The sequence below is a fragment of the Bubalus bubalis genome, chromosome 20, assembly GCF_019923935.1.
Source record: "Bubalus bubalis isolate 160015118507 breed Murrah chromosome 20, NDDB_SH_1, whole genome shotgun sequence".
NCBI lineage: Eukaryota > Metazoa > Chordata > Mammalia > Artiodactyla > Bovidae > Bubalus > Bubalus bubalis.
In genome coordinates this window covers 919254-945090 of record NC_059176.1, presented here as the reverse complement: position 1 = coordinate 945090, position 25837 = coordinate 919254, and the positions used below count along the sequence as shown (strand labels likewise).

The following is a 25837-nucleotide window of genomic DNA, read 5'->3' as shown; positions in this document are numbered from 1 at the left end:
GTTGGGTGGACACAAAATTACCCATAGGTCCCTGCAGTGACCGTCTGGGGCCTGTCCATTTGTGGGGAGCACTTGATGAGCCCCTCCCAGAGAAGACTTCCCCCCAGCATCATGGTCCACACACGTAGATATGCCTTTAGATATGGGAAGCAATTTTTCCATAGACCAGGATGAGCAGGGATGGTTTCGGGATGACTCAAACACATCATGCACTTATCATGCTCTTTATTTCCAATCTAATGTCGCCGCTGATCCGACAGGAGGTACCGGTCCACGGCCTGGAGGTCCACAGTCGAGCTGCATGCTCCTAGCTTCTGCTGGAAGGCAGGGAAATGCGGTCTCTCCTCTTTGGGCCCTATGTTCAGTCACAGACTGAGAGCTCTGTCCCTCTGGAAGAGGAAAGGAGAGATTCACGTTGTTTTATTGTCTGCTGTTTCTGGGGATGAGTAACAAACACCTCTACATCCTACAGCCTGTAACAGTCTCAGTTCTGCTGAGTTATAGCACTTTTCCCGGCTCTTCTCTCACATTTTCTCAGGATATAAGCAAATTCTATTAATAATGATGGCATAACTTCTTCCTCCCTTCCTCTAAAACATGAGCTCTTATGAATGTCTTAAGGACTAATCTGACCACTTTAATGGGTTGCCACATACATGGTTTCTCACATACATGATGTTGGCCTAAACCCCCACCCTAAATGGACACCTATGTAAACAGGTTGTACTATATCCAAATCACAGAATGCTATGCATGCTCAGTTGCCCAGTCGTGTCCGACTCTTTGTGACCCCATGGATGTAGCCCACCAGGGTCCTCTGTCCATTGGATTTTCCAGGCAAGAATACTGGAGTGGATTGCCATTCCCTTCTCCAGGGGATCTTCCCAACCCAGGGATCAAACTCAGGTCTCCTGCATTGCATCTATAACTATCTGTCCCAACGGTTAGATAGCATCACAGACTCAATGAACATGAGTTATGAGCAAACTCTGGGAGATGGTGAAGGACAGGGAAGCCTGGCAGGCTGCAGTTCACGGGGTCGCAAAGAGTCAGACACGACTGAGTGACTGAAAAACAACAACTCAGGAGATAGATGCTGGGTGCCACCCTGGCCCACGAAGCTCAGCCAGGGTGGACATCTTGTGTCTGAATCTCTACCCCTATGTTGAATACCAATGGCTGGAGGGCCAGGGCTGCCCTCGAGCTGAGTCCACCGCCCCTGTGGCTCTTGGGCCAGGTAGGGGCCATCCCACCTGCCTGGAGCGCCTCAGACAGGCCTCCCCTTCAGGGTTCCCAGCACCACGGCCCTGAGGGGTGAGGGCGCGTCTCCCTAGCCATCCTGTCCTCTGCCCAGCGCGCTGTCATTTCCCGTCCTATCCCAGTGATGGTGCCTCTGCCCCACCACGACCTCCACCCACAGGCCTGGATGGGACATAGGTCACGTCAAGGGGGTTCTGCTGGGAGCTTGGGCAGGCCAGGGTCTCGTTCCCCCTCCGAGAGCGGCTTCCCAGCACCGCCCAGGGGAGAGGAGATGCCGCCAAGCTGCGGATTGGAGCGGGAGGGAGCCGTCCAGCCGAGCAGGTGCCTGGGTCCTGCAGGAGGCGCTGGCTGCTCACCTGACCGGCTGGAGCCGCTCCAAAGACCACTGGGCCGAGGAGCACGCCCGCCTCCTCCGAGTCCGCGCTCCCGGGTTTGCGGCGCTCCGGGCGCAAGAAGACGCGCCGCGGGGTCCGCACCCGGAGGGGAGCTTCTTGCCGGCGGGGGCCGCGAGGCCTCCCACGCCTGGGGCGATTCATTTTAAGTCAGCGTGAACTGACGGATGAGTTTCCAAGAGCCAGCGGCCCAGAGGGCCCCATAGAAAAGTGAGAGCCGGGGCTGGCCGGCGCAGGGCCCCCCAGCGGGTGGGATCGCACGAAGGCGGCTGCCAGCTGCTACGTGGTCCTGTCTTCCTGCATCGAGCCTTCCAGCCTGCGGGCGTCCTAACGCGCCCTTTGGAAAGCCAAGGCCTTAAGGCGTTGGAGAACCTTGGCAGGCAGGTGGCGCACTGTCAGAGTCTCAGCACAGGGGTTCAGGGTGCCCTCGGGGACCTCAGTGCTCTGGACAACCGCGTCCTCCAGCTGCCTCCTGAGCAATGCCACCCCAGTCGTCCAGAGAGGTTCCTCTTTAGCCAAGTTCCTGTTTTACAGAAACAGCCATCCGAAAGGAGAGCGATGCTCCCAACATTAGTGTGTGTGTCAGGGGTGGGGAGTGTGAGGCTGTGCCACCCCGAGGGGCGTCCTCCCAGCCTTTGGGGCACTCACCCTACGGCACACAGTCCAGTCATTTTCGGATACAGGGAATGATGATGCATGGGACAGGTTCTGATGAGGAAGTGACTCTGACCCCAAAGTGAGATGTCCACTTCTCCGCACCACCACCACCACCATTTTGGTGTCCATATGGTCCCACCATTTATAAACAGAAAATGTAAACAAAGCCACAGATAGAGGGCACACAGCACCCTTCTAGTCTCCCTCCCCACCTCGCAGGAGGAGTTAAGCGTTTCCCTGTCATGGTTATCAGGACAGCTCTGGACCAGACTGTGTGAGCCCACACCCTGGCTCCTCCCACCAGGGACTGCATAACTGCCTGTGCCTCAGTGTCCCCATCTGTAAAATGGGGATGGGACAGAGCTGTTTGGTCCACGAAGGGCTCACAGTGGTGCTCGGTGCAGACGCAGGGCACAGCTGGTATTGAGCCCCCTCATCTATGGTTTAGTCACCCCAAATTTCCTCACTTGACCCCCAGGTACAGTCCTCTCCTGGGTGAGATGTCAGTGCACACAGACACGATGTGTCAGGTGGCCCCTTCATCTCAGGCCACTGCACCTCTCGCTGCCTGGCACCACCGCAGGCTGAACACTGAGGTCAGCAGGCCCCTGTCCTCACAGGGGGCTGCGGCACGGTCTCTGGACGTCCCCTCCCCCACCTCGGAGGTATGAGACCCGGGGGCACTCTCTGCCTGGCAGGAGCCGCGATGTAAGACAACACCCAGTCAGCTGGCCGGGGACAGCCAGCCCCGCGTGGCTCTCAGCTGCACCCCACCAAAGGCGCAGGAACATGTGGGGAACACAGGTTCTCTTGTTCTCTCTGAAGTGCCACCCCAGCTTTAAGCAGCCACAGCTGTTTGCAGCTCCAGAGAGGGAGTCAGAGCTGGAGGCGAGCTCTTACAAAGTGGGGGAGCCAGCGTGGGGACCGCTGCAGGAGAAAAGAGCTGACAGGGGCGCTGGAGGGTAAACCCCAAGGGCGAGTCGGTTTGCTGGGGCTGGGCTTGTTTCAGTAGACAACGAGACACAGACAGGAGCAGGGAGGAAAGCAGCTGTGCATACTGTGGCTACAAAGAAGCAGAAGAGATGCCAGAACAGCTTTTCCTAAATCTCAGCAGCAGGATCTGGTGACTGACCAGAACCGCAGCCAAGAGGAGGGGGGAGGGGACCCCTCCTTGGGCCCCCAAACGAGATGCTCTTTTCGAGGACCTTTCCTGACCTCCGCTGCCCCGTTGGCCCAGTGGGCAGCTCTGGTCACTGCCTCCTTGTCTGGGTCCCTGAGTTCACTGGGAGCCCCACACCAAGGGCCGCCTCTGCTCCGACATTTGTTCTCCAGTGTCATCTGTAAAAACCGCAGAAAGGGCACTGCTGGATAATAAGGAGGGTGAGGCAGAAAGAGGACACTCCAGAGGGAATTTGTGGAGGAGCACACCGAGCCCCTGGGCGCCCCAATGCTCCCGCGGGCAGCAGCTCGGGGTGGGGGAGGGCGATGCGGTGGCCCCCGCAACCCCGGTGTTCCGGGTTCACGTCCCGCCCAGGCGATCCGCGGGGGCAGTCAGGGCGGGGGTGGGCGCGAGGGGACGCCGGGGGCACAAGGCGGGTTCGCGGGGTGGGCGAGCCTCCGGAGGACTCCAGGGGGCCTGGCGGGTGGTCCAGGCAGTTGGGGCCGAGGACACGGGGCACGGCAGGGAAAGGGGGGGCGTCAGGGGACGCGGGGAGAGCGTGGGAGCGGGCAGACTTGGGGATGCGTAGCTCTGGGGGTCGGGGACTCGCGGAGGCCGGGCCGGGGACTGTGGGGCTCAGGGTCACAGGCGGATCCCGGGGTCTCTCCAGCCCCTCCCTGCCGCTCCCGGGGGGCGGGGCGCGGCGCTCTGGGCGGGGCCTGTGCGCAGGCGCGGGGGCGCGCTCCCGGGGGCGGGGGCGGGGCGCCTCCTGGGTCGCCGGCGGGAGGGGGCGCGCGAACCTCACTTCCGGTGAGCCCTCCGCGCGCCGTGATTGGGCACGAGTCGGAGAGGGCGCGCGCGCCCAGCCAATGGGCGGCGGCGGCGCGGCCGGGGGCGGGCGCGCGCGGCGGGCGCGCGGGCGCGCGCGGGGCGGGGCGGGGCGGCCGCAGCCTGGTCGCCGCCCGCGGGCCTGTCCGACGCCCGCCCGGCCGGCCCCACCGCCCGGCAGCCATGTGACCGCGCCGCCGCCCTCCGCGCGCCCGGCCCGCCCCCCCCCCCCCCGCGCGTCCGCGGCCCGGCCGCAGCCCAGGCCGCCGAGGGAGCGGCGGGGGCCGGCGCCATGGCCGAGCGGGGCCGCCTGGGCCTGGCCGGCGCGCCCGCCGCGCTCAACACGCCGGTGCCCATGAACCTGTTCGCCACCTGGGAGGTGGACGGCTCCAGCCCCAGCTGCGTGCCCAGGTACGCCGCCCGCCCGCCGCTTTGTTCCCGCGCGCACCTGCCGGCCCCTGGGACCGGCCCCCGGGGACCTCGCGCCCGGGCCCCCGCCCGGGCCTGCACCCTCGCCCGGCCTCCCGGGACCTGCACACCGGGCCCGCCCAGCGGGCCGTGCACCGGGACCGTACACCCTGGGGTCCCCGCTTGGGACCGACCACCCTGGGACCCCCACCGGCGGCCTGCCCCGGGGGCCGTCCGTTCCGGGATCCCCACCCCGGGCCGTGGCCTTGGCGCCCCACGTCGGGCGCGCGCTTTCTTTGCGCGCGAGCCCGGACGCGTGGATGGTCCCTGAGGTCTAGGTCCAGTGCAGCCGAGGAAGCGGCGCCGGCTTTCTCAGGCCCCGCGCGGTCCCCCGGGCTCTCGCGGGCTCTCACCTGGCTCGCGCACGTCCGGCATCCTTGCACCTGCCTACCGCTGCGGTGCCGGTGGAGTTGACTTAGGGTGTGGTGTCTCCTCTCTCCACCGGGTACCATAGATTTCCTTTTGCGTCCGGCCACACTGTCAAGCCTGAGTGGCCTGGGAGTCACTCTCGGGGTGCGCAGTGTCCAGAGGACACACATATCTCGGACCACAGCTGTACTGCTTCGTCCTTCGTCCTTCTGAGGGTCTGGCCCTATTCCTCTATCCTGCTGGCCGGAGTGTCCGCCCTTTCTCTGTTTGCACTGTGCTTTGTAATTTGGGGACTTTCCTGGACATAAACACTGCTCCTTGCATCATGCCATCGCCAGAGACGCTGCCCTCTTCACTTGGTGGAGAAGCGTCCTGTCCCCAGCAGTACAGCTGGAGGAGGCTCACCCATGGGGCAGCGCTGTGGCCAGCCCCTGCTTCTCCTGCCAGCTGGAAGCTCTGTGGGTTTTTTCCCAATCAGTGGTCCTTCCTGAGGAAGCTCCCAGGCTGACGGGGAGAGAGACAAGAGTCATGCCAGGGCCTGGTTCTGCAGTGGACACCAGGCCACGAGGGCTGCAGGCAGGCAGCCAGGAAGAGCTCTCCCTGGGGAGACCTCCCGGCGGGACTGGAGGACGTGGCCGTGTGTGTGGAGGGGTGTGCTCTGCCGCGGTGCCTTCAACAGGTGTGCAGGGCAGGTGCTGGGCACGCAGAGGTGCCAGGGTGCCCTCCCAAGCGCGGGGCCCGCAGCTCAGGGTGTGGCTGTGCCCGGTGGAAGGCTGGGTGCTTCCCGGCCTCTGTGGGCCTCTGGGAGGGTGGGGTGTTCACAGGACGTCTGCCTGCTTGCCTCCTCTCTGGGAGGTCTTACCTGCCCAGGCCTGGTCTCCACCCTCCTCTCTCCCATCTTGGCTTTGGGCCCAGTGTCGGGTCATGCTGGACCCCCCCGCCCCGCACAGTGCTCCTTCTCTCTGCTGTCATCGTCAGCACCTCCCCCCCCCCCCCCGCCAGACCTCTTGCTCTCCCTGGGGTCACAGATGCCCCCCTCCTGGCGTGTACATACACCCTCCCTCCCCCCAGAGCTAGGAGTGCAGCCTGCCTTTCCTGCACCTTTCAGCAGCCTCCTGGGGCTCTGAAAAGACCACTGAGGTTTTAACCAGAGTGAGGAGGGGGAGGCGGCGGGGGTCTGGGGCATGGAGCTGGTCTAGGACGCCCACCCTGCTGTGTGTGTGGGGGGAGGGGCTAGGCAGCGCCAGGGGTCGGGGTTCCACAGCTCTGTGGGGGCTGGGGGGGGCAGGGCAGGCAGGGTTGTTCTGTGGGCGTGGGGCCCAGCGGCCGTAGGGTGGGCAGGCACAGAGCACCCCTGCCTGTCCCAGCGCAGCCCTCCCCACGGGTGCTGCTGGCCCCACTGCCCCCCCCGGAGCTGGCAGGCTGTCCACCCTGCCTTTTGGAGACTGGGTGCAGAGGCGCCGCTCTGTCCGTGTGCTCGGCACGCGCCCGGTTCTAACTGCTGGAGCTGCCGGCTGTGGGTGCTCACTGGTCCCCGTGAGACAGCGATGCGTCTTCGCTCTGTCTGGGCACGGTGGCCGGCCCCCGGTGTGGACTAGTGAGGCGCCCACCCTGGGCCTTCTCACACTGGCAGTAGCATTTGGGGGGGCGTGTGCTTGGTGTTACTACCAGGAGGCTTCCCGGAGCGGCTGTGCCAGCTCACCCCCGCTGGCGTCCCCGCTGCTCTGCATTCTTGCCAGCACTGCCTGACTTTTAATCACTGCCAATCTGGTGGGTGTGAAATGGTATTGTGGTTTTAATTTGAATTTCTCTGATTACTGATGTAGGCCACTTGTACTTCCCCGTCAGCAAAATTCTTGTTCATTTCTCTTGCCAGTTTTTTCCTCCTGCTTTATCCCCCGACTTGAGCCTCAGTGGGTTTTTAGGGCCAGTAATCCCTTTTCAGCGCTGTGTTGGAAGCACCCTCTTCTCCGCAAGGCTGTGCTGCCACCCAACAAGGTGTGCCTGGTGTTGGTCTTGGTCTTGTCCTGTGGTCTGTCCTCCCCAGGGCTGTTGGGAGAGCTCTCTGCTCTCCCTGGGAGATGGTGCCAGGCCCGTGGGGCTGCGACAGAGGCAGGCTTGGTTTCCTGGATTTCCTTGGGGGCACAGACCACACCCCCTGCAGTGACCCTCAGCCCTGGTGTCCTGCTGCCCCTGCGGGGATTCCCTGGGCAGCCTCCTGCCGCACCCCCCACCCACCCCTCGACCCGCTTCAGTGGGGTCTCGGGCATTTTGAACCCTTGCACTCGTCCCCTAATTTTCCGTCCCGTTGAGGTTTGTGAGTTGACGTCACAGGGTCAGATCTCTGCAAGCTTACTGAGCTCTCATGTTCCTGTGCACCCTCCTGTCGGCCTCCTCTGCCTGGCTCACCCTCCGGAAGGGGCTGCAGCTGGAGCGTAAGCTTTGGCGTCTGCGTGCTGGGTCCGCTGCAGCCCACGGCAGGGCGAGTGCCGATTGCCTGGGCCGTGGCCGCCTTGTGGGCCACGCTCCCCAGGCGTCACCCGCCTGCCGTTCTGTGAGGGTCCTGTGTTCCCCCGTCTTTTCACCTTCAGCCACTTAGGAGGCTGCGCTGGGTTTCTCCGTGGGGGTGCGCCGGGCGCTTGTAGTGTGCGGGCGCTGGGTGTGATCAAACACCCAGAGCCGGATGTCGTCCTGCTCCTTTCCCTGCTGATGTGGCTCTTCCAGCATTAAACCTGCCTCTCCCTCTTGGAAACATAGCGGCTGCCAGTGTGGTGGTGCCCTGGTCCCCTTCCCGCAGGCAGGCAGATGGGATCAGTCTTTGCTCAGGACTTCGCATCTCTGCCTGGGGTCTGTAATCTGCTCATCCGCTGCCCTTACCCGATTTTGATGCCAAGATACCTGCAGAGTGAGCTGCCCCACGCATGTCTGTGCGAAGCAGGAGTTTGTTCCCTAAACGTCCAGGCGATGGTGAGATTGCCGGTCAGGGGACCTGACTCCAGGTTGCTTTGGGCCAGGGGTAACTCCTGACTTAACCACTTTAATGGTTGTAGGACCCCCATCCCTGCCTTTCAGTTAGCTTTAGAAATACATTTTTCTGTGAATTTGTCCATTTTTTCCCGATTTTCAACTTGATTGGCAAAAAGTTGTCCCTGATGTTCTTTTTCTAAAAAAGTGCCTGCAGGACCTATAGAGCTGTCCCCTGTGATCCTCCCATTGACCGAGTGGGTGGGCGTCCACGCGCTGATCCATCTCACCAAGGGTCCATCAAGTTCCTTTTTAATGAACATTTACATCTTCCTTCCTGTTTACACTCTTTGTTTTCGTTTCGTGTCCGTGTTCTGATCTCTTAGGATGGATACGCAGCTCCTCCTTTTCCCTCCTTTCCTTCTGTGCTCGGTTTTCTAATCACTCGTGTTTTCATTTGCCTTTGGCCGCGCTGGACCCTCGTTGCCGTGCGGGCTTCCCTGGTTGGGGTGTGCGGGGCTCCTCTGCACTGCGGCGCGCGGGCTCCTCTCTGCAGTAGCCTCTCCTGGCGCCCAGTGCGGGCTTAGTCGCTGAGGTGCCCAGGCTTAGTTGGCCTGCAGCAGGTGACATCCTCCCAGACCAGAGATCAAACCTGTGTCCCCTGCATTGGTAGGTGGATTCTTAACCACATAACCAGGGAAGTCCCTTTTGTAAGATTTTAAAGCTGCAAAATAAGTAATGTTTTGACTGCATTTCACAAGCTTTTATGCATAGAGTTGTTGAGTTTAAAATCTTCAAAAAATTTTCCGTTTTTCCTTCTTTAACGTGGTGGGATGGATATTTCAAAGTTTCTTCATATCCAGACTTTTTTCTCTTATATTTCCATTGTTGAATTCATTTCTTCTCCTTTGATTGTTTCTAACTTAGTTGTGTTGTGGTCACAGAGGGTGGTCAGTGTGACACCAGGTCCTCAGGATGTTAGGACTTCCTCTGGGGCTCCGTTTGAAGCCAGCGTCCACGCATGCTCTGCTCGTCCTGACAAGGGCCTTGTGTTTGGCACTTGGTGGTGCCACGTCTGATGCCTGTCCCTGTGGGTCATGCTTGGCTTATAGTGTCTTCAGGTTTTTTACCTTTCTTGTCTACTTGGGAAGCACGGAAGAGTCTCCGAGCCTGGAGGGGGTTGTCTGTTTCCCCCGGAGCTCTGTCTTTAGATCACACAGCTGCGGAATCACAGGCCCTGAGTGATCAGGGCTGACCGGCACCCAGCGGAGCTTTCCCTCCAGACAGACTTGGTAACAGTGTAGCGCTCAGCTGTCTTTTGGAAATATCTGCCTGCTATATCTTTCCCCACCTTGTTTCTTTAAACTTTCCTGTGTCCTCACAGGTTGGCTGTGTGTTTTTTATTTGGCACCATCTAGATTTCATTTTCATTTAATCTGACAGTCTTTATTTTTTAACCAGGACATTCAGTCCATTGTTATTTGTTTAAGTTACTGATAGTTGGGTTCATGTCTGCCACTTTATTTTTGTCCTTATTATCCTTTTATTTTCTGAGTTTCTCTTTTTCATTGTACCTTATTGTGCATGGGTTTTTCCCTTCTTCCATTTCTTATTAATTTGAAACTTGTCACTATTTCTAGTGCTTACGTGGTTACCGTGTAAATTGCACGCTTGCTGTTGTGGTTCGGGGTAACTGGACATTCTTTTCCTGAACAACAGGGACCTTAGACCACGTGAGTCTGACCTGTCGCTCCACGTCTGCGTGCTTTCATGTGGAGCATTTAACGTCTTTTTAAGCCCGTATGAGATTATTGTTATTACTTTCTATTGTTAATACTTGATTAATCTCAAAACTCACCACTTTTTTATTCTTTTTGCATCTCAGAAGTGTGAAGTGAAAGTCACTCAGTTGTGTCTGACTCGCTGCAACCTCATGGACTATACAGTCCATGGAATTCTCCAGGCCAGAATACTGGAGTGGGTAACCTTTCCCTTCTCCAGGGGATCTTCCCAACCCAGGGATTGAACCCAGGTCTCCCGCATTGCAGGCGGATTCTTTACCAGCTTGCCACAAGGGAAGCCCAAAAACACTGGGGTGGGTAGCCTATCCTTTCTCCAGTGGATCTTCCCGACCCAGGAATAGAACTGGGGTCTCCTGCATTGTAGGCCAATTCTTTACCAGCTGAGCTACCAAAGAAGCTCCATCTTCCCTCCTCCTTCTGTCTGAAAATACATCTTTAGGCTTCTCCTCAGTGAGGGTCTGCAGATAACTCACATTCTTTCAGTGTGTCTGAGATGCTTTCTGTTGTCCCAGAGGGTGTCCTGCCGGTTTTGGGGTCCCAGGCGACGTCTCCCCAGCGTGGCTCTCAGTTTGGCTCTTGTGAGGTCAGTGTCAGTCGGGTGTGACTGGCTTGAAGGTCTGTCCTTTCTCCCCGGCGGCTCTGTGGTCATCTCTTTGGTGTCCGGGGAGGGGGGGGGAGGGTTTCTCTTGTGTGCCTGAGTTGGGGTCACTGGGCTCTGGGGTGGGTGGTTCTCCTGAGTTGGGGTCACTGGGCTCTGGGGTGGGTGGTTCTCCTGAGTTGGGGTCACTGGGCTCTGGGGTGGGTGGTTCTCCTGAGTTGGGGTCACTGGGCTCTGGGGTGGATGGTTCTCCTGAGTTGGTCTTGCTGGGCTCTGGGCTCTGGGTGGTGGTTTTCCTGAGTTGGGGTCCCTGGGCTCTGGGCTCTGGGCGGTGGTTCTCCTGAGTTGGGCTCACTGGGCTCTGGGCTCTGGGCTCTGGGAAGGAGGTTCTCATGACTCCTGGGAAGTCCTCAGGCACTCTCCTCTTCCCAGCTCTCTCCTTGCCTCTGGACTCGGTGGACATGCAGTTGCCCTTTCCTCTGGCATCACAGACTGGCCGCCGGGCAGGCTCTGCTCCTCCCTGTTTCAACAGCCAGTCCTCAGCCCTCCTCCCTGTGGAAACGTGTCCATGCGGCTTGGCACCCCAGCCTGCAGGAGGGCCTGCAAGCGGGTGAGATGGGCCATCCCCTCTGCTGGCAGAGCCGTGATGGAGTGGTGCTGGGCAGGTGCCTGTGGCTGAGCATGAGGCCGAGTTTGGAGTTCCTGGGAGGCCATGGATCTGTTTGGTGGGCATGGATTTAGCTGGAGGCTGAGGTGCGTTGGATGTGGGTGGGGTTGGGAGGGCAGGTCGGGGTTGAGAGTGGGCTGGGCTTTTGGGGCTCTCAAGAGGCGAGAGCAGCGCTGAGGGAGAGACCGGGGCTTGTGATCTCAGCCGTCTAAGCCTGCGGACTGGGGTCTCGGGAGGAGGCCTGGCCCCTTGCTGCAGTCACCACCTTTCCTGCCCCCACGATGGCAGTGTCAGGCCCCGTGCACACCTGGGCGGTGGGCTGCCCCCCCAGCAGGTGGCAAGGTGGGCTCAGTGCCGAGAAGTGCTGCCTTCGAGGGTGAGTGTGGAAGGAGGCAGCTGCTTGGGGCAGGCGGTGTCTCCCGTGACGCTTTGTGATGGGCAGTCAGCTGCATGGGCCCCGCTCACGGGCACACTGCCCTTCCTGTCTTCCCAGGATCCAGGCGCCAACCCTGGCTCCCCCTCCCCTCAGCGAGGTGGGAGAGGGGGGCCTCAGTGCGGGTGGGCGGGGCCAAGGTCTGCCCCAGAGAGCAGTCTGGAGAGTTGGGGGCTCTGCACGTGGAGACTCCAGTTCGGGTCTTGGGGATCCCTCGGGAGTCTGAGCGTCACTTGCTGTGGCCGGAGTGACCCATGGCCACCGAGGTAGGGGTGCTCGGGCAGGTGGGTGGCAGGATAGGACCCTCTGAGGCCGTGTCCTGGCACCGCTGCCCAGCCAGACCCCACCGGCCTGGCGTGGCCCCTGCGGGCACGGCCTGGGCCCGTTGGACATTGCAGTCTGGCCCCTGGGCTTCCGGCCTCGGTGGGAATTGGCTCACAGCTGTTCCTGCCGGTGCTGGGTATTTTGGGCTCTGGGATATGGAGGGCGGTGAGTGCGTGAGCTGCTGGCTCCTCCCAGCATCTGTGCCTGGTGCCCGACAGTGGCCGAGAGTGGACCCAGAATAGCGCGGGCATCTGTGGAAGCTGAGTCCCGTTCTGCCCCGACGCGGCTTCGGCTGGGGGGCTTTGCGGAGGCCCAGGACGCGTCATGAGGACCTCCCTGCCTGTGAAACGGGGTTTCTAGTGAAGCTCTGTGTATTCCATGTGGCCCCCGCCCGCTGCTGTGCCCCCGAGGTGAGAGGTGCGTGTCCTCTGGGAGCCCCTCAGCGCGGTGGGCACGCAGCAGCCACTCTGCTGGGCTGGTCTTTCTCCCCCTTGGAGGTCAGGCCGAGGTCTAGGGTCTCCTGCATGGTCAGGCCAGTCTGGGTCCTGACAGCACCTGGAGCTGCGCGGTGACGGGGACGCTGTGCACTGGGTCTGCCCTTCTTCCTGTTGGGCCCGCGGCAGCTGGCCGGTCCCCACTGCCCCACTGGCCTTCCGTCCTCTCCCCAGCCAGGCCACAGCGCCTCCCTGCTGTGGGGCCGCCCCCAGCTCCGTTCTCAGGAGGGGTGCTCCTGGTGGCCTGCGCCTTTGCCCCACTGGTGGGGCGTGGGGAGGCAGTGGAGGAGCTGGGACAGGTGAGGTCTGCAGGAGGGGCTCAGGTCTCCAGCAGCGAGGGCCCCCAGTGGCCGGCACAGAGTGGGGTGCCCTGGCCTGGCTTCTTCTGCTCTGGCAGACATGCCGGTCTCTCAGCCTAATGGCCGCGCGTGTCCGGTCTCCCATCCCGGCTCTGTTTTCAGCATTCGTGGGGTGATTCCTGTCCAGCACAGGCAGCCCTGTGTGCGCTCGAGGCCTGAGCAGAATCGTGTGGGCTTGGGCGTCGCTGCCCCCAAAGGCAGAGCGCTGTAGGCGGGGTTGCCCCTCGGAGGCACTGCCCTTTGCCCAGACGTGGCTGTGACCTTTGGTGGACTGGGTTCCGCTGCCTCTGCCCCAAGCCACTTGAACAGGCCGCGTGCCACCTCCTGTTGGCACTGGGCTCCTTTGTCCCCGCCTGCTTTGTCTGTGGGGCACGCGTCCCCATCCAAACAGTGGTGACGCCCCCACAGGGAGGCCCTTAGTGAGGAGCCGTGGACCCGCAGCAGCTGGGACCTCGGGCCCGTCCCTTCCCAGAGCCTCGCTGCCCAGCCCTGCAGCCACCCTCGAGGCGATGGTGCCATATCTTCTGTTGGGCGGTGGCCAGTGCAGACCTTTCTGCCTTTGCATGCAGAGGGGTGGGCTGGGCTCTTCCGTCAGTTTGCTTTCCAGGGCCTCAGCTTGGCTTCCAGACGTTCTGCTCCGTCTGGTGCGACGTGGCTTAAGTGCCGTCACGCGCTGGCAGGCGAGTGGACCACAGTCACCACCTTGAACCGTGTGCCCTCCCGCCAGCCCGGCTCTGGTGGGAGGCGAGCGGTGTGTGGAGCGCGTTCACAAATACCGTTGCTGTCCATGCGGTGCCGGGGTGCACACCAGCCGGCCCCCCCAGAGGAGTGTGGGTGGGGCGGGGCTCCGCTTGGCATGAGCCCCCAGGAGGCTTCCCGGGTGGGGCTCGGGAAAGGCTGAGTGTCCGGCGCTGATGCCTGAGACGGTGGAGGTCGTCTGGGCCCGTTACTGCCCGCCGAGGCCTGCCCAGGGTGGGGGTGCATGGAAGGCTTCAGGGGTCTGTTAGTGAGTGACTGAGTTGGGGGGGCTGCTGCACCCTCGGGGCCATGCTGGGCTCACCACAGCCACAGTGTCATGCTGGCTTTGGGGTGATGCTGAAGATTGTTCCAGGGGAGTGCTGGCACAGAGGGAGGACCCCCCTCCCCCGCCTCTGTGGGCAGAGGAGCAAGTCTGTAGGGAGCCGACGGTGAGCCTGGCTTTCCCGACCTTGGTTCCCTTTCACAGCCTCCTCCTGGGCACCAGCTCCCTGGAGAGAAAGCTGGCCGCCCTCCCCAGGGCCTCGGGCTTGGCTCAGCCAACGGCCAGCGCTCCATCTGCAGAGGCCACACCAGCCCCTGCTTGGGACGGTCGCCGGGGGCTGGGGCGCCCTGTCCTGCACGTGCTCTGGGCCCGATGGGAGCGCAGAGCTGCCGTCCACACGTGGAGGAGGCTCTGGGGCCGCCCACGGGCAGGGGGCCAGCTGCGTAGGCCCCACTGGGCTCTTCTGCTGGAGACGGCTCCTTGGGGGGCCCAGTGGGGTTTCCCATTAGGTTATTTGCAACAGGAATAAAGAGGAGACGGGAATAAAGAGGAGACGTGTCGGTCAGACCTTTGAGGAGACCACTTTCCAGTTCCCTTTTGGAGGAGAGCAAACGCAGAGTCTTCCTCAGGGTGTGCGACACGGCCCCGGTGACTCGGATCAGTGAGGCTCGGTACAGCGGGCTCCTCTGGGGCTTGGCCGGCGGTCTGCAGGCTGACCTCACCCCCACCCCCGTCAGGTGGCCTGGCGCTGGGCCTGTGCGTGCTGCAGAGCAGTGGGGTGCCGGCCAGGCCTCTGGGAGGCGCTGTGGTTCGTGGGGGGCCCTGCACGGCTGCGGGCTGCACACCCCACCCCCAACCCCGCCCCCGGCTCTGACGCGACCCTCCCCCCACCTCCACACCCCTGTGGCTGGCGCGGCAACTCCATCGACGTTGGGGGATTGCCTGCGGTGTCTGGACGTCCTGGGACCGGGTTGGCTGGTGGTCCAGGAGGGACACTGGGCGTCCAGGGGTGTCAAGGGTGTGCGGACCCCCCGGCTCACCTGACCCTGGGGCTCTGGGGCCCGGGCACCTCCTAGGGACTGCTGCAGGGCAGACGCGCAGAGACAGAGCCTGTGCTCGCTCCGAGGGCTTCTCCGTGGCTGCGTGAGGTCGAGGTGGGCCGGGGACACTTGCAGCGTCTTCCCACAGATGCGGCCCAGGTGAGCAGCAAGGCCTGGCCTGCCTCGCTGAGAACAAGCCTGCGGGTCCACGGTGCGTTCTCTGGGTTCATTCCCCAGGAGCAGGTGCACCTGGCATCCCGTCTCGGGGAGACGCGGGCTCACGGAGCAGGGCAGGGGCCCTGCGGTGGGAAAAGGGAGCTTGTCGTGAAGCACCCCAGGGTCCCGGGGCCCCTCTGTAGAGGACAGGCTGTGAGGTGGGGCCCAAGCAGATAACAGTGGAGGCTTCACGCCAGGCGAGCGGGGGCCCCGGGCTGACCCCGGGTCTGTGGTGAGAAGCGGCCGAGCCTGGGGCCCCCGCTCAGTGACCCTGCTCTCCCCTGGCTTCAGCCCTGACAGGCCGTCCCCCTCCCAGATGGAAGGTAGCGGTGTGGCTGAGAAGGGGGATGGACCTGGGGTGCCAGGACACGTAGGAGCAGAGGGCAATCATGCCGCAGGGCGGGGCCGAGTGGTTCCAGGAGGGCCGGTGCGGCGGACTGCGCAGAGGGGATGGGGCAGGGGGGAGTGCCCTTGCCGGGGGGGCATGGTGGGGGACCTGGTGCTGTGATGGAGGGGCCGGGGGGAGCAATGGGGGGCCGGGGGGCAGTGGGGGGTGCCGTGATGGGGGCCCTGGGGGGCATTTGGGGGGTGTGCCGTGATGGGGGCCCTGGGAGGGCAGTGGGGGGATGGGGTGCTGTGATGGGGGACAGGAGGGAGCAATGGGGGGTGCCGTGATGGGAACCCTGGGGGGGAAGTTGGGGGGGGGATGTGCCGTGATGGGGGCGCTGGGAACCTCTTGTGAGAAGCTGCTCTTCTCGGGTGGCCCTGCTTCCCAGCAGTGATGGAGTGAGGCTGGGGCTGTGAGGTATCGGTCCAGGGAGGAGGGGGTCCCCGGGAAACCGGGGGGCTGGACGTCTGTGTCTCAGACCTGCATGGCCATTTGGTGCCAGGGGTGCTCTGGGGCCGTGCCCTGTGTCTCTGGTGCAGAGTCTGGGTGAGTGGGAGCCCCAGGAGGGGCCTGAGGAGGGCACACAGGCTGACGATGGGTCCGGTGTGGGGGTCTGAGCGGAGGTGGAGGCACGGCACTTCCTGGGGCTGGGCGGTGCAGGGCGCTCGTGGGCATCTGTGGGACCCTGGGCCCACTGTGTGGGCGTCACTCCAGCTCAGGTCACAGCGGGGACGGGCTGCCCCCCGCCTGCCTCCGACTCCCCGTTGGTTGCTGGGTGGGGGACACTGCACCGCAGCACCCCTCCTCTCCCGCTGGTCCCTCCTGAGCATGTGGGGACCTTACAGTGTGGGACCCTGCCCCCCTGGCCTGGTCCCAGACCCTCTTCACAAGGGATCAGCCTCCACACGCCCGCCCCCCCCAGCTGACGTGCTCTGGCCCTGCACCCTGGGACGGGGGACCCTGGGGGCGGCTCTGACGTGCTTGAGACAAGCCGCCCGCCAGTGGCTCCCCCGCAGGCGCGTGTGCTCTGGCTGCTGGGAAGCGCCTTCCGGGGTCTGGCTGGCTGGGGGGTCTGCTGTCACCCAGTTGCTTCCTCCTCCTTGGGACCCGCTGTCTGCCCAGCTCTTGGAGGAACTCTCGTCTGAGGGCCACTTGGACGCCCTGCTTCCTCCCCTCTCTAGTCCCCTTCCTGGACAGGGCCGCGCCCTGCAGTGTCCAGTGCCGGTCCCGACTGCAAGGGCCAGGCGGGCACTCCCAGGGCCCAGGGGCACCCCTGAGCGGAAGCCCTGCCTTTGCCGAGCCCCCTGGGCGGCTGTGGGGGGCCCAGTGGATGCCGCGCCCAGCCCTTGGTGGGGGCCTACTGGGCTCCCTGGGGGAGGCATCTCAGCAGGAGCCTTGGGGCACAGGCGGGAGGAGGTGTGGGTAGAGGAGCCCTGGGCGTGGGTTCCGGGCTCAGCGTCCTGCTGGACCACAGCCCAGTGACACCCCCTGCCCCCGCCCCCACCAAGCCGGGGCCATGACTCCTGAGTGAGTTCAGTCCTGGGCACACCTGCCTGCTTGGGGCAGAGGGGAAGTCCTCCTAGGAGACTTGCACCCCATGTCCACCGTAAGCTCAGTGAAGCACCCCGATGTGCGGCTTGGACCCCAGGCCCCTAGTTCTCAGGCTCTGGGGCTTGGACCCGAGGCCTCTAGTTCTCAGGACACTGGGGTTTGGACCTCAGGCCCCTAGTTCTCAGGCTCTGGAGGGTGGAGGCCCAAGGCCACGGCGCCCGCAGGTTGGTTCAGTGTGTCTCTCTGTTGTGTTCTCACAGGGGGGTCTTGAAGGAGCCCCCTGCAGTCCCTCCACAAGGGCGCTGACCCCGTTCACCAGGGCCCCACCCTCCGCCCTCATCATCCCCAGAAGTCGCTTCTCCTGACAGCATCATGTAGTCTCACGTGGATTTAGGGGGAACCAGAGTCGGAGAAGGCCATGGCACCCCACTCCAGTACTCTTGCCTGGAATATCCCATGGACAGAGGAGCCTGGTAGGCTCCAGTCCATGGGGTCGCTAAGAGTCAGGCGCGACTGAGCGACTTCACTTTCACTTTTCACTTTCATGCATTGGAGAAGGAAATGGCAACCCACTCCAGTGTTCTTCCCTGGAGAATCCCAGGGACAGAGGAGCCTGGTGGGCTGCCGTCTATGGGGTCGCACAGAGTCGGACACGACTGAAGCGACTTAGCAGTAGCAGCAGAGTCTGCAGCCCCTCTGTGCCCCAGAGTCCTTGCGGCGCTGGAGCCTCTGGGCAGGGGGCCGCAGTGGTGTGTGCTGGGAGGGGCTGGGTGTGCCTCTAGCCTGGACCCGCGCCTGTCGGGTGTGAGGACCAGCTGCTGTGAGATGTCAGAGAGGCCTGGGCCCCCGCCCTGCCCTCTGGCTCCCGGACCCCTTCTCATCTGACCTGGAGCCCCCTGACCACCCCAGACAGCCAAGTCCCACAGCTGGCAGGGCAGGGTCTCCCCTCCCGGGAGCCGGCCTGAGGCGGGGGCGGGGCCTGAGGTGGGGCGGGGCCTGGGGAGGGCGGGGCCTGAGGTGGGGTGGGGCCTGGGAGGGCGGGGCCTGAGGTGGGGCGGGGCCTGGGGAGGGGCGGGGCCCACAGCGGCTGCTCGTCTGCACACACTGCCGTCCTCTGGGGAGCCTGTCACTGAGGACCGTGCCGCCTGGACTCGGGGTCCCCAGAGCCGGCTGTGGGTCCTCGCTGGGGAGGCCTGGGTTGTGCCTGGACTGTGGGGAAGCCCAGGGTCGTCGCTCTGAGCCCTGGGGAAGCCGGGTGCTAAAGGGGCTGGGACGCGGGCCCCTCCTCACCGCCCCCATGGGAGGTCCCGCCCGGTATGGTACAGGCCGGTTCTGAGTACGCGGCTGGAGGCGGCCGTGGGCTTCAGCAGGTGCAGGCAGCGCTCCCGGCCCGCTGGGCTCACGGTCCCCACGTGAGTCTTGCTACTTGGAGGTGGCCTCCTGCGCCGCTGATCTGGCCCTGAGGTGCCTGAGGTGCCCAGCTCGCCTCCACGCCCCACGTCCGTTGCTGACCGTGCCATCCCCCCAAGTAATGCTGCTTGCCTGTAGGGACGTGCTGGGCTCGGGCTCTTCCTGACAGGGCCCCTTTGCCCTCACGCCCAGGGTCTCTGGTCGTCACGGCCCACGGAGGGGTCCCGATGGCCTTGTTGCTCGCTGGGCACAGGCCCCGTGCTGAGATGGCGCTCCAGTGTCTGCCCAGCCCCTTGGGGGCCTCCCGGCTGCGGACACGGGTGCTCTCTCTGGATGGCTGGGCCCATGCGGCTTCTGCGCGGCCCCCATGCCTGTCCGGGCCATCCTGCCATGGCCAGCTCCTCCTGTGCGTGGCTTCTCTGACTTTACACCCACCGCCTGGTGCCCCGGCCCCCATGGGGGCAGCCTGTGCTGCGGCAGGAAATGGGGCTCATGGTGGCCCCTGCCAGGGCCCCGGCCTTGGTGCTGAGGCGCCTGCCTGCCCCTCGCTTCCTGCAAGGCCATCCCAGCCCCACGATAGCAGGCAGGGAAGCGGAGAAGGCACCTCTGACCTTCTCTCCTGATTAGCAGGAAGCAGCCGTGTCCTGAGGCCTGGGCACCGGAGACAGCCAAGCTGGGCCAGCTGGAACTGGCAGTCGCCTCCGGCTGGAGCAGGCAACCAGCGCTTGGGTGCGGAGGGAGCTGGACACTGCCTGAGGCTCCCGGCCCCGGCCCCGCCCTGGACTGTCCTGAAAGTAAGCGCCTCGGGGCACCCACGCTGCCCATGTGCACCTGCAGCCTGAGCCCCCAGGGCGCTGCCTGTGGGCCTGTCCTGCCCCCGGGCTGGCCAGTCCCTGGGGTTCAGGCCAGGCCTGGGGTTGCCGGCCGCCGCAGGGCCCCAGCCCCCACTGGGGCAGACAGTGACCCTGCAAACAGGCTCAGCCCCTGGGGACAAAAGGCCCCCTCGTTTTCCCTCCCACTTACACACAGTCAGTCCGTTTGGGGCACAGAGGTAGCCCCCCAGGTGGCCGCGGTTTGACTGCTGTGGTCTGAGTGCCTGGAGGCTGAGTCCTCCTGGGAGGCCAGCCCGGCACTGGTGTTTGTTGGAAGCCTAGGGTGCACTGTCCTTGTCCTTCGTGGGCTGCACGCTGTGGGGGCTGGACTTACCAGCCCTGGGGACCCACATGGTCTGCCCTGCGCCAAAGCCTAGCGCTGCTGGTGGGACATGGTGGGGCAGCCTTTCAGAAGCCCGATGCAGGGTCCAGTGGTTAAGAATCCACCTTCCAGGGCACGAGTCACAGCTTTGATCCCTGTTCAGAGAACTAAGGTTCCACAGGCCCTGGGGCATGAGAAGACTCCTGAGAGTCCCGTGGACTTGCAAGGAGATCAAAGCAGTCCATTCTAAAGGAAACCAACCCTGAATATTCACTGGAAGGACTGATGCTTAAGCTCTAATACTTTGGCCACCTGATGCAAAGGGCTGACTCACTGGAAAAAACCCTGGTGGTGGGAAAGATTGAAGGCAGGAGGAGAAGGGGGCGACCGAGGATGAGATGGTTGGACGGCATCACAGACTCAGTGGACATGGGTTTGAGGAAACTCTGGGAGATGATGAAGGACAGGGAAGCCTGGTGTGCTGCAGTCTGTGGGATCACAACAGTCAGACCCGAGTGAGTGACTGAATAGCCAGATGCCACAGGACAAATAAGCCTGCCTTCTGTGACTACTGAGCCCACACACCGCAGTGAGGACCCAGCTCAGCCAAAAACTGAAAAGTAAAAAGGCCTGATGCAGCGTCCCCACGTGGCCAGCAGACCCCTGTTTGAGAGGAGGAACTGGGCTGGAGCCACACTTGCACACATGTTCATGGCGGCTGCCCAGACTGCCAAGTGTGTCCTGACAACTGCCAGGTGGGTGAACACAGGGCGCGCTGCCCGGCAGAGGAGCTGGCCCCCAAGGCCATGTGTGTGATCCCTTGTACAGATCGTCAGACCACGCCCACCAGGAGAGACCTGCCGCCACTGCGCGGTCAGGGTGGTGGGGAAGGGCAGGGACCCTGGGCTGGTGAAGCGGTCCTGGACTTAGAGGTGATGGTCGCTGAGCACCGGGAGCGTGCTGAGTGCCAGTGGCTTGTGCCCTAGGACGTGGTTAGGCTGGCTGATTGCACGTTGTGTGTGTCTGAGTGCAGCAGGGAGTATAACGAGGGTACCGGGACGGTTCTGGACCCAAGGAGACCACACAGGCAGGCGGGCAGGGTGCCGGGCTCGGGTGTGGAGCTGGCGCCTTGGGAGACAGCCCCTCGCCAGCAGGCAGCGCCCCCTTACTTGGTCTCCTGACGCCCCGGGTTGCCCCCAAATGCCACTGGGAGGGGTCCCTGGTGGCTGATGGGGGGTGTCTGCTGAGGTCTCGTCGCTTTCTGTGGAGCTGCAGCTTTTCTGCTTGAACACCGGGGCGACGGGTAGGGTGGTAGCGTGGGCCCGGCTGGCCCTGGAGGCGGGGTGCCACGGGCGGGGGCTCTGCCCCCCTGGAGCCGCCTGGGTGCCGTTGCCTGCCTCTGTGGGCCGATTGTCCCCAGCGGCTCCTCTGTGGGCGCCTTTGTGCCGGGACATCAGTCCTTTGTCTGCCGTCGGCACCGCAATGCATCTCACAGCCGTGTCTGGCTCTGTCTGCTCACAGTAACGTCCGTGTTTCCGATTTCAGGAAGGGTTAGAGTCCTGAGGAGCAGGACAGCCCCTGGGTTGGGTGCCTGGCCCCTGTCCTCCAGGGACCTTGGTGTGCCCAGAGCTTTCCTCGGCCCGGGCCCAGTGCGTCTCCTGTGGAAATCGGTGGGCAGAATGGCCCCCAGCCCCACTGTCCCACGTTGGGTGAAGGTCCTGAGGGATTGAAAGCAGCATGTTCTCGAGTGTTCCCTCCCTGGGTTCCTTGAGGCACAGGTCACAGGAGGTGAGAGCGGACGTCCACCCAGGCTGTGTTGCTGTGTGAAGGGACGAGCAAAGACAGCAAGACCACACAGGGACGCTGACCCGGCCACGCACTCGGTCCACACGGGGACGCCGACCTGGCCACGCGCTTGGTCCACAGGGGAACACTGACCCGGCCACGTGCTCGGGCCACACGGGGACGCCGACCCGGCCACGCGCTCGGGCCACACGGGGACGCCGACCCGGCCACGCGCTCGGGCCACACGGGGACGCCGACCCGGCCACGCGCTCGGGCCACACGGGGACGCCGACCCGGCCACGTGCTCGGTCCACACGGGGACAATGACCCGGCCACGTGCTCGGTCCACACAGGGAGAGTGACCCGGTCACGCGCTCGGGCCACACGGGGATGCCGACCCGGCCACGCGCTCGGGCCACACGGGGACACTGACCCGGCCACATGCTCGGTCCACACGGGGAGAGTGACCTGGCCATGTGCTCGGTCCACATGGGGACAGTGACCTGGCCACGTGCTCGGTCCACACAGGGAGAGTGACCCAGACACGTGCTCGGTCCACACGGGGACACTGACCCAGCAACGCTCTCAGTCCACACGGGGAGAGTGACCCGGCCACGTGCTCGGTCCACACGGGGAGAGTGACCCAGCCACGCGCTTGGGCCACACGGGAGAGTGACCCGGACACGTGCTCGGTCCACATGGGGACGCCGACCTGGCCACGTGCTCGGTCCACACGGGGAGAGTGACCTGGCCACGTGCTCGGTTCACACGGGGAGAGGGACCCGGCCACGTGCTTGGGCCACACGGGTGTGCCAACCCGGCCACGTACTTGGTCCACATGGGGAGAGTGACCCGGCCACACGCTCGGGCCACACAGGGACGCCGACCCGGCCTTGAAAAGGAAGGCAGACCTGATAGAGCCCGCAGCGCGGGTGGACGTGCTGAGTGATGTGGCCAGTTGCAGAGGCCGGTTGTGTGCGATCCTCTCTCAAGGTCGTCGCACAGTTGGATTAGTAGACCGGAAGCAGAATGGGGAGTCAGGGAGCTGGGGGATAGGGTTCCAGTTTCACAAAGGGAAAGAGGCATAGGTGGTGATGGGGCGTCGCAGTGCCAGTGTGCCTGAAGCCGCGGGGCCAGCTGCTTGAAGGTTGTAAACTTCACGTTACGTGTGTTTTACCACAGTAGAGAGAGAGGTGGACGTTGGCAGACTTCTTCCCCACACAGCTGCGGCAGTTACAGCCTCCAGGGGTGAGGAAGCATTGAAAGCAGATGCCTGGGGGCTCACCAGCGTGGATCCTCGCCGCTGCCCGGCTGGACTCCCAGTGGGGACCCTGGGCGGGGCTTGGGCACGTCTGCCTGGGGTCCTGCTCAGGGTAGAAGCAGCCTCCAGACCCCCAGGCCTGCTGAGCCCCTTGGAGAAGTTTCCTTGCTCCGCCCCTCGCCCTCCTGGGCCCGCGGACCCTGCGGAGCTCCGTCCAGACCCTGCCCCACCTAGTCTCGCTCAGCCGAATGCAGCCCAGGCTCAGGGAACTTGGTCTAAACGAGGTGCCCACCCTGGTCCGTGGGCACGCCCATGCCCCTGGGCATCTGGGCCGTAGGCTCCTGTGTCTGCTTGGCGCCCACACGCAGGATGGGGGGCAGTCGGTCTTCTATGGAGAACTGGCTTTGTGCCCTCTGCAGTGCCCACTGCCCCGGCATCAGAGCCCAGGCTCTGAAGCGGCTGGGCTGGGACTCTGTGCTGGGAGTGGGCGCAGGTGCTGGCCAGGTTTGGGGGGCCTTGGGGGGACCCTCAGCCTCCTTCCTGAGGCGGGTGACTTGGGGAGGGCTGGACAGACTGGCTTACCCTCGCCCCTGGCGGGGGTTGTCCACTCCCATTCTTGTCCATGGAAACGTCCCATGGGCCTGTGTATAAAAACGTCCGCAAAGCTAGGTTTCCCTGAACTTTCTGAAACATCACTGGTTTTGTAACTCACAGAAACTGAGGGTATCTGGACACGGGGCCCTCTCCTCACCCCTCCCCGACACGCCTTCCCTGACCTTGGGGACCTGCGTAGCCGGAACCCCTGGGCAGAGCCCTGTCCCCGGCGGTCCGTGCTCTGCTCTGCGTGGGCCTTGTCGGGTGACCCGAGGTCCCTGCTGCCCTGCTTTCCCGTCCCAGGGCACTCCGATCATCTTCTGTTGCCGGCCTGCCTGCTTTCTGTCCCAGGGCCTGGTGTCCATCTACCCTGGCCCTGACCCCGACCCTGAGCTCAGTGACACCCCCCCGCCCCGGCCCAGGCCCGGCACCCTGTGTGCCAGGCCCCATGTGAGTCCTCCTCGAGTCAGCTCCAGAGAGGACGCACCTGACCCTCCCCCAGGGTGCTCCCTCCCCTTTCTCTCCTCTCCCTCCACTCCCCCTCCACTGGTACCTCCCTCTTCCTCCGGACTCGGTCCAGAGCCCAGGCAGGCCCTTGTCCTGGGCACGGGCGGCTCCATCTGGCAAAGGGGCCACATGAGGGCTAACCCCAGGAGGCCTGCCTGCCCTCCAGCTGGATGGGCACCGAGCAGCAGCCCGGGAGCCCCATTCTGTGAGAATGCACTCTGTGGGGCCCACTGACCTGAGGGCACACGGAAACCTGAGCCCCAAGCGTTGCCTGGAGAGACAGAGGCCCCCAGGGTCAGGGGCTCGGCACTGCCTCCTGGGACCCATCTGGTGGCGGGAGGTGCTCTGAGGGGTCACACTGCCTTTAGCCCAGTTGGAGCCCAGCCTGTCCAGGGGTCCTGGGCTGCGGGCAGTGCTGCAGCTCTGCGGACCCACAGCTGACTCCTGACGCGCTCCTTGGTTTCTGCTTTGCCAGTGCCCACAGACATGTGTCGTCCCTTGGGTGTCTCCGTGCTGGCAGTGGTCACGCAGGCTCAGCTCTGCCTGCACAGCTGGAAATAAAGACTCTGGGGTTGGAGTGTGTGTCTGGGGCCCTTTCATGCTCATCATGGGCATCCCCTTCTCGTGCGCAGAGATGTCTTCCACACCTGTCTTTAAGGTGGTCCCTGCTGGCTCTGACGGTGAAGAATCTGCCTGCAATGCCAGATACCTGGGTTTGTTCCCTGGGTTGGGACGATCCCCTGGAGGAGGACATGACAACCCACTCTAGTGTTCTTGCCTGGAGAATCCCATGGACAGAGGAGCTTGGCGGGCTACAGTCCATGGGGTCAGAACGAGTCAGACACGACTGGGTGACGAAGCACCCCAGATATAGCGGCTCCCCCAACACCGAGCAAAGCTTGTCGGCTGGACAGCCTAATGAGATGCTGCAGGAAGGGGTGAGTGTGCTGTCCATCAACCAGCTGTGAGTCCACCAAATGCAGAAAGACAGAGCAGAAACAGTTCTTCTGTGCATCCACACTCGGACAGAAAAAGGGGCAGTCCTTCTTGGGACCCTCTGGATGAGGAGGGGCCTGGGCCAGACGGGCCAGGGAGGGACCGGGGGTGGGTAGGCTCAGAGCATGTCTGTGGTGGGGGTTGTGAAATCAGAGTGCTGGGCGGTGTTGGGGCCGCCCTTCCTGGGGGTAGGGAACCCTGGCGTGGCAGTGCGCTGCCCTGCGTGCAGGATGGCGGGTGCCCTGTGCTGTCGAAACCTGAGTTGCTGTCCTGTGTGGGTTTGACGCTGAACACTGAGATGCCTCATTTTAAATGCAGATGTTAGAGAGTGAGAGACTAAGCCTTCTGCCATGGGAGCACCCAGCTCAAGCTGTATAGAGATCAGGGTGAAGCTTAGGATAAAAACAGAGGAATAGAGGTCACAGGACCAAAATTTAATGAAATAAAAACAATATTAAATATTAACAAAAGCCAGAAGTCGACTGCTTGGGGAGACCAATAATATAGCAAACCGGCAAAAGTAATGAAAGGCAAAGCACACGCACAGATGGTTCTGGAAGGAACTGACAAAGGTAAAGCTGAAGACACCGTAAGTGTTGCCGGTAAACACGAAAAGTAAGTAGGAGGTTTTTCTAGAAATAATATGAATTACTTAGTAACTGGCTTAGTAAAGTAGAAAATGTGGAGAGACCAGTTATATTAAAATCCCTTTTCTTCTCCAGAGAACACCAGATGGTTTTATTTGTAAATTTTACCAGGTCTTCCAAGAATTAAGTTCTGACTCATATGAAGTATTCCAGAGTTTGAAAAGATGTTTTTAAAAGTGACACTCTCCGTTTTATGAGGGCAGTAGAATCATGGAGACGCCCAGGGGAAGCGCAAGAGTGGGACCTCATGGACATAGATGTGAAAACTCTAAAGAAAATGACAGGAAAAAAATATCCCTACAAGATAAAAAAAGGCAAAAGTATCTCATGACAGAAATTATCTCAGGAGTATGTGAATGATTTATTTAACCTTAGAGTACTAATTATTTTTATCACATTCAGAGTGAAGAGAAACTTCATATGCTATATCCAGAAAAAGCATTTGATAGAATT

General features: G+C 62.7%; 1 protein-coding gene and 1 long non-coding RNA gene across 10 annotated transcripts in view; one reads left to right on the top strand and one right to left on the bottom strand.

Moving 5' to 3' along the window:
• Positions 1 to 208: 208 nt before the first annotated feature.
• On the bottom strand, positions 209 to 5651 carry LOC112582614. Its single transcript, XR_003107023.2, has 2 exons — positions 5118 to 5651; positions 209 to 389 (listed from the first exon to the last, which is right to left on the bottom strand). It is a non-coding gene; the product is annotated as an uncharacterized LOC112582614 (long non-coding RNA).
• PACS2 (phosphofurin acidic cluster sorting protein 2) overlaps positions 4529 to 25837 on the top strand; it is a 63926-nt gene continuing 42617 nt past the window's right edge. For 6 of the 9 annotated variants that reach the window (XM_025277448.3, XM_025277450.3, XM_025277447.3 and 3 more), the window contains exon 1: positions 4533 to 4707. In XM_025277448.3, the coding sequence (XP_025133233.1) occupies positions 4589 to 4707 (119 nt within the window). In that variant the 5' untranslated portion in view covers positions 4533 to 4588. Of the gene's footprint in view, positions 4708 to 25837 lie in introns of all 9 variants that reach the window. The other 3 variants (XM_025277453.2, XM_025277452.2, XM_025277449.3) reach the window with 3 other exon arrangements.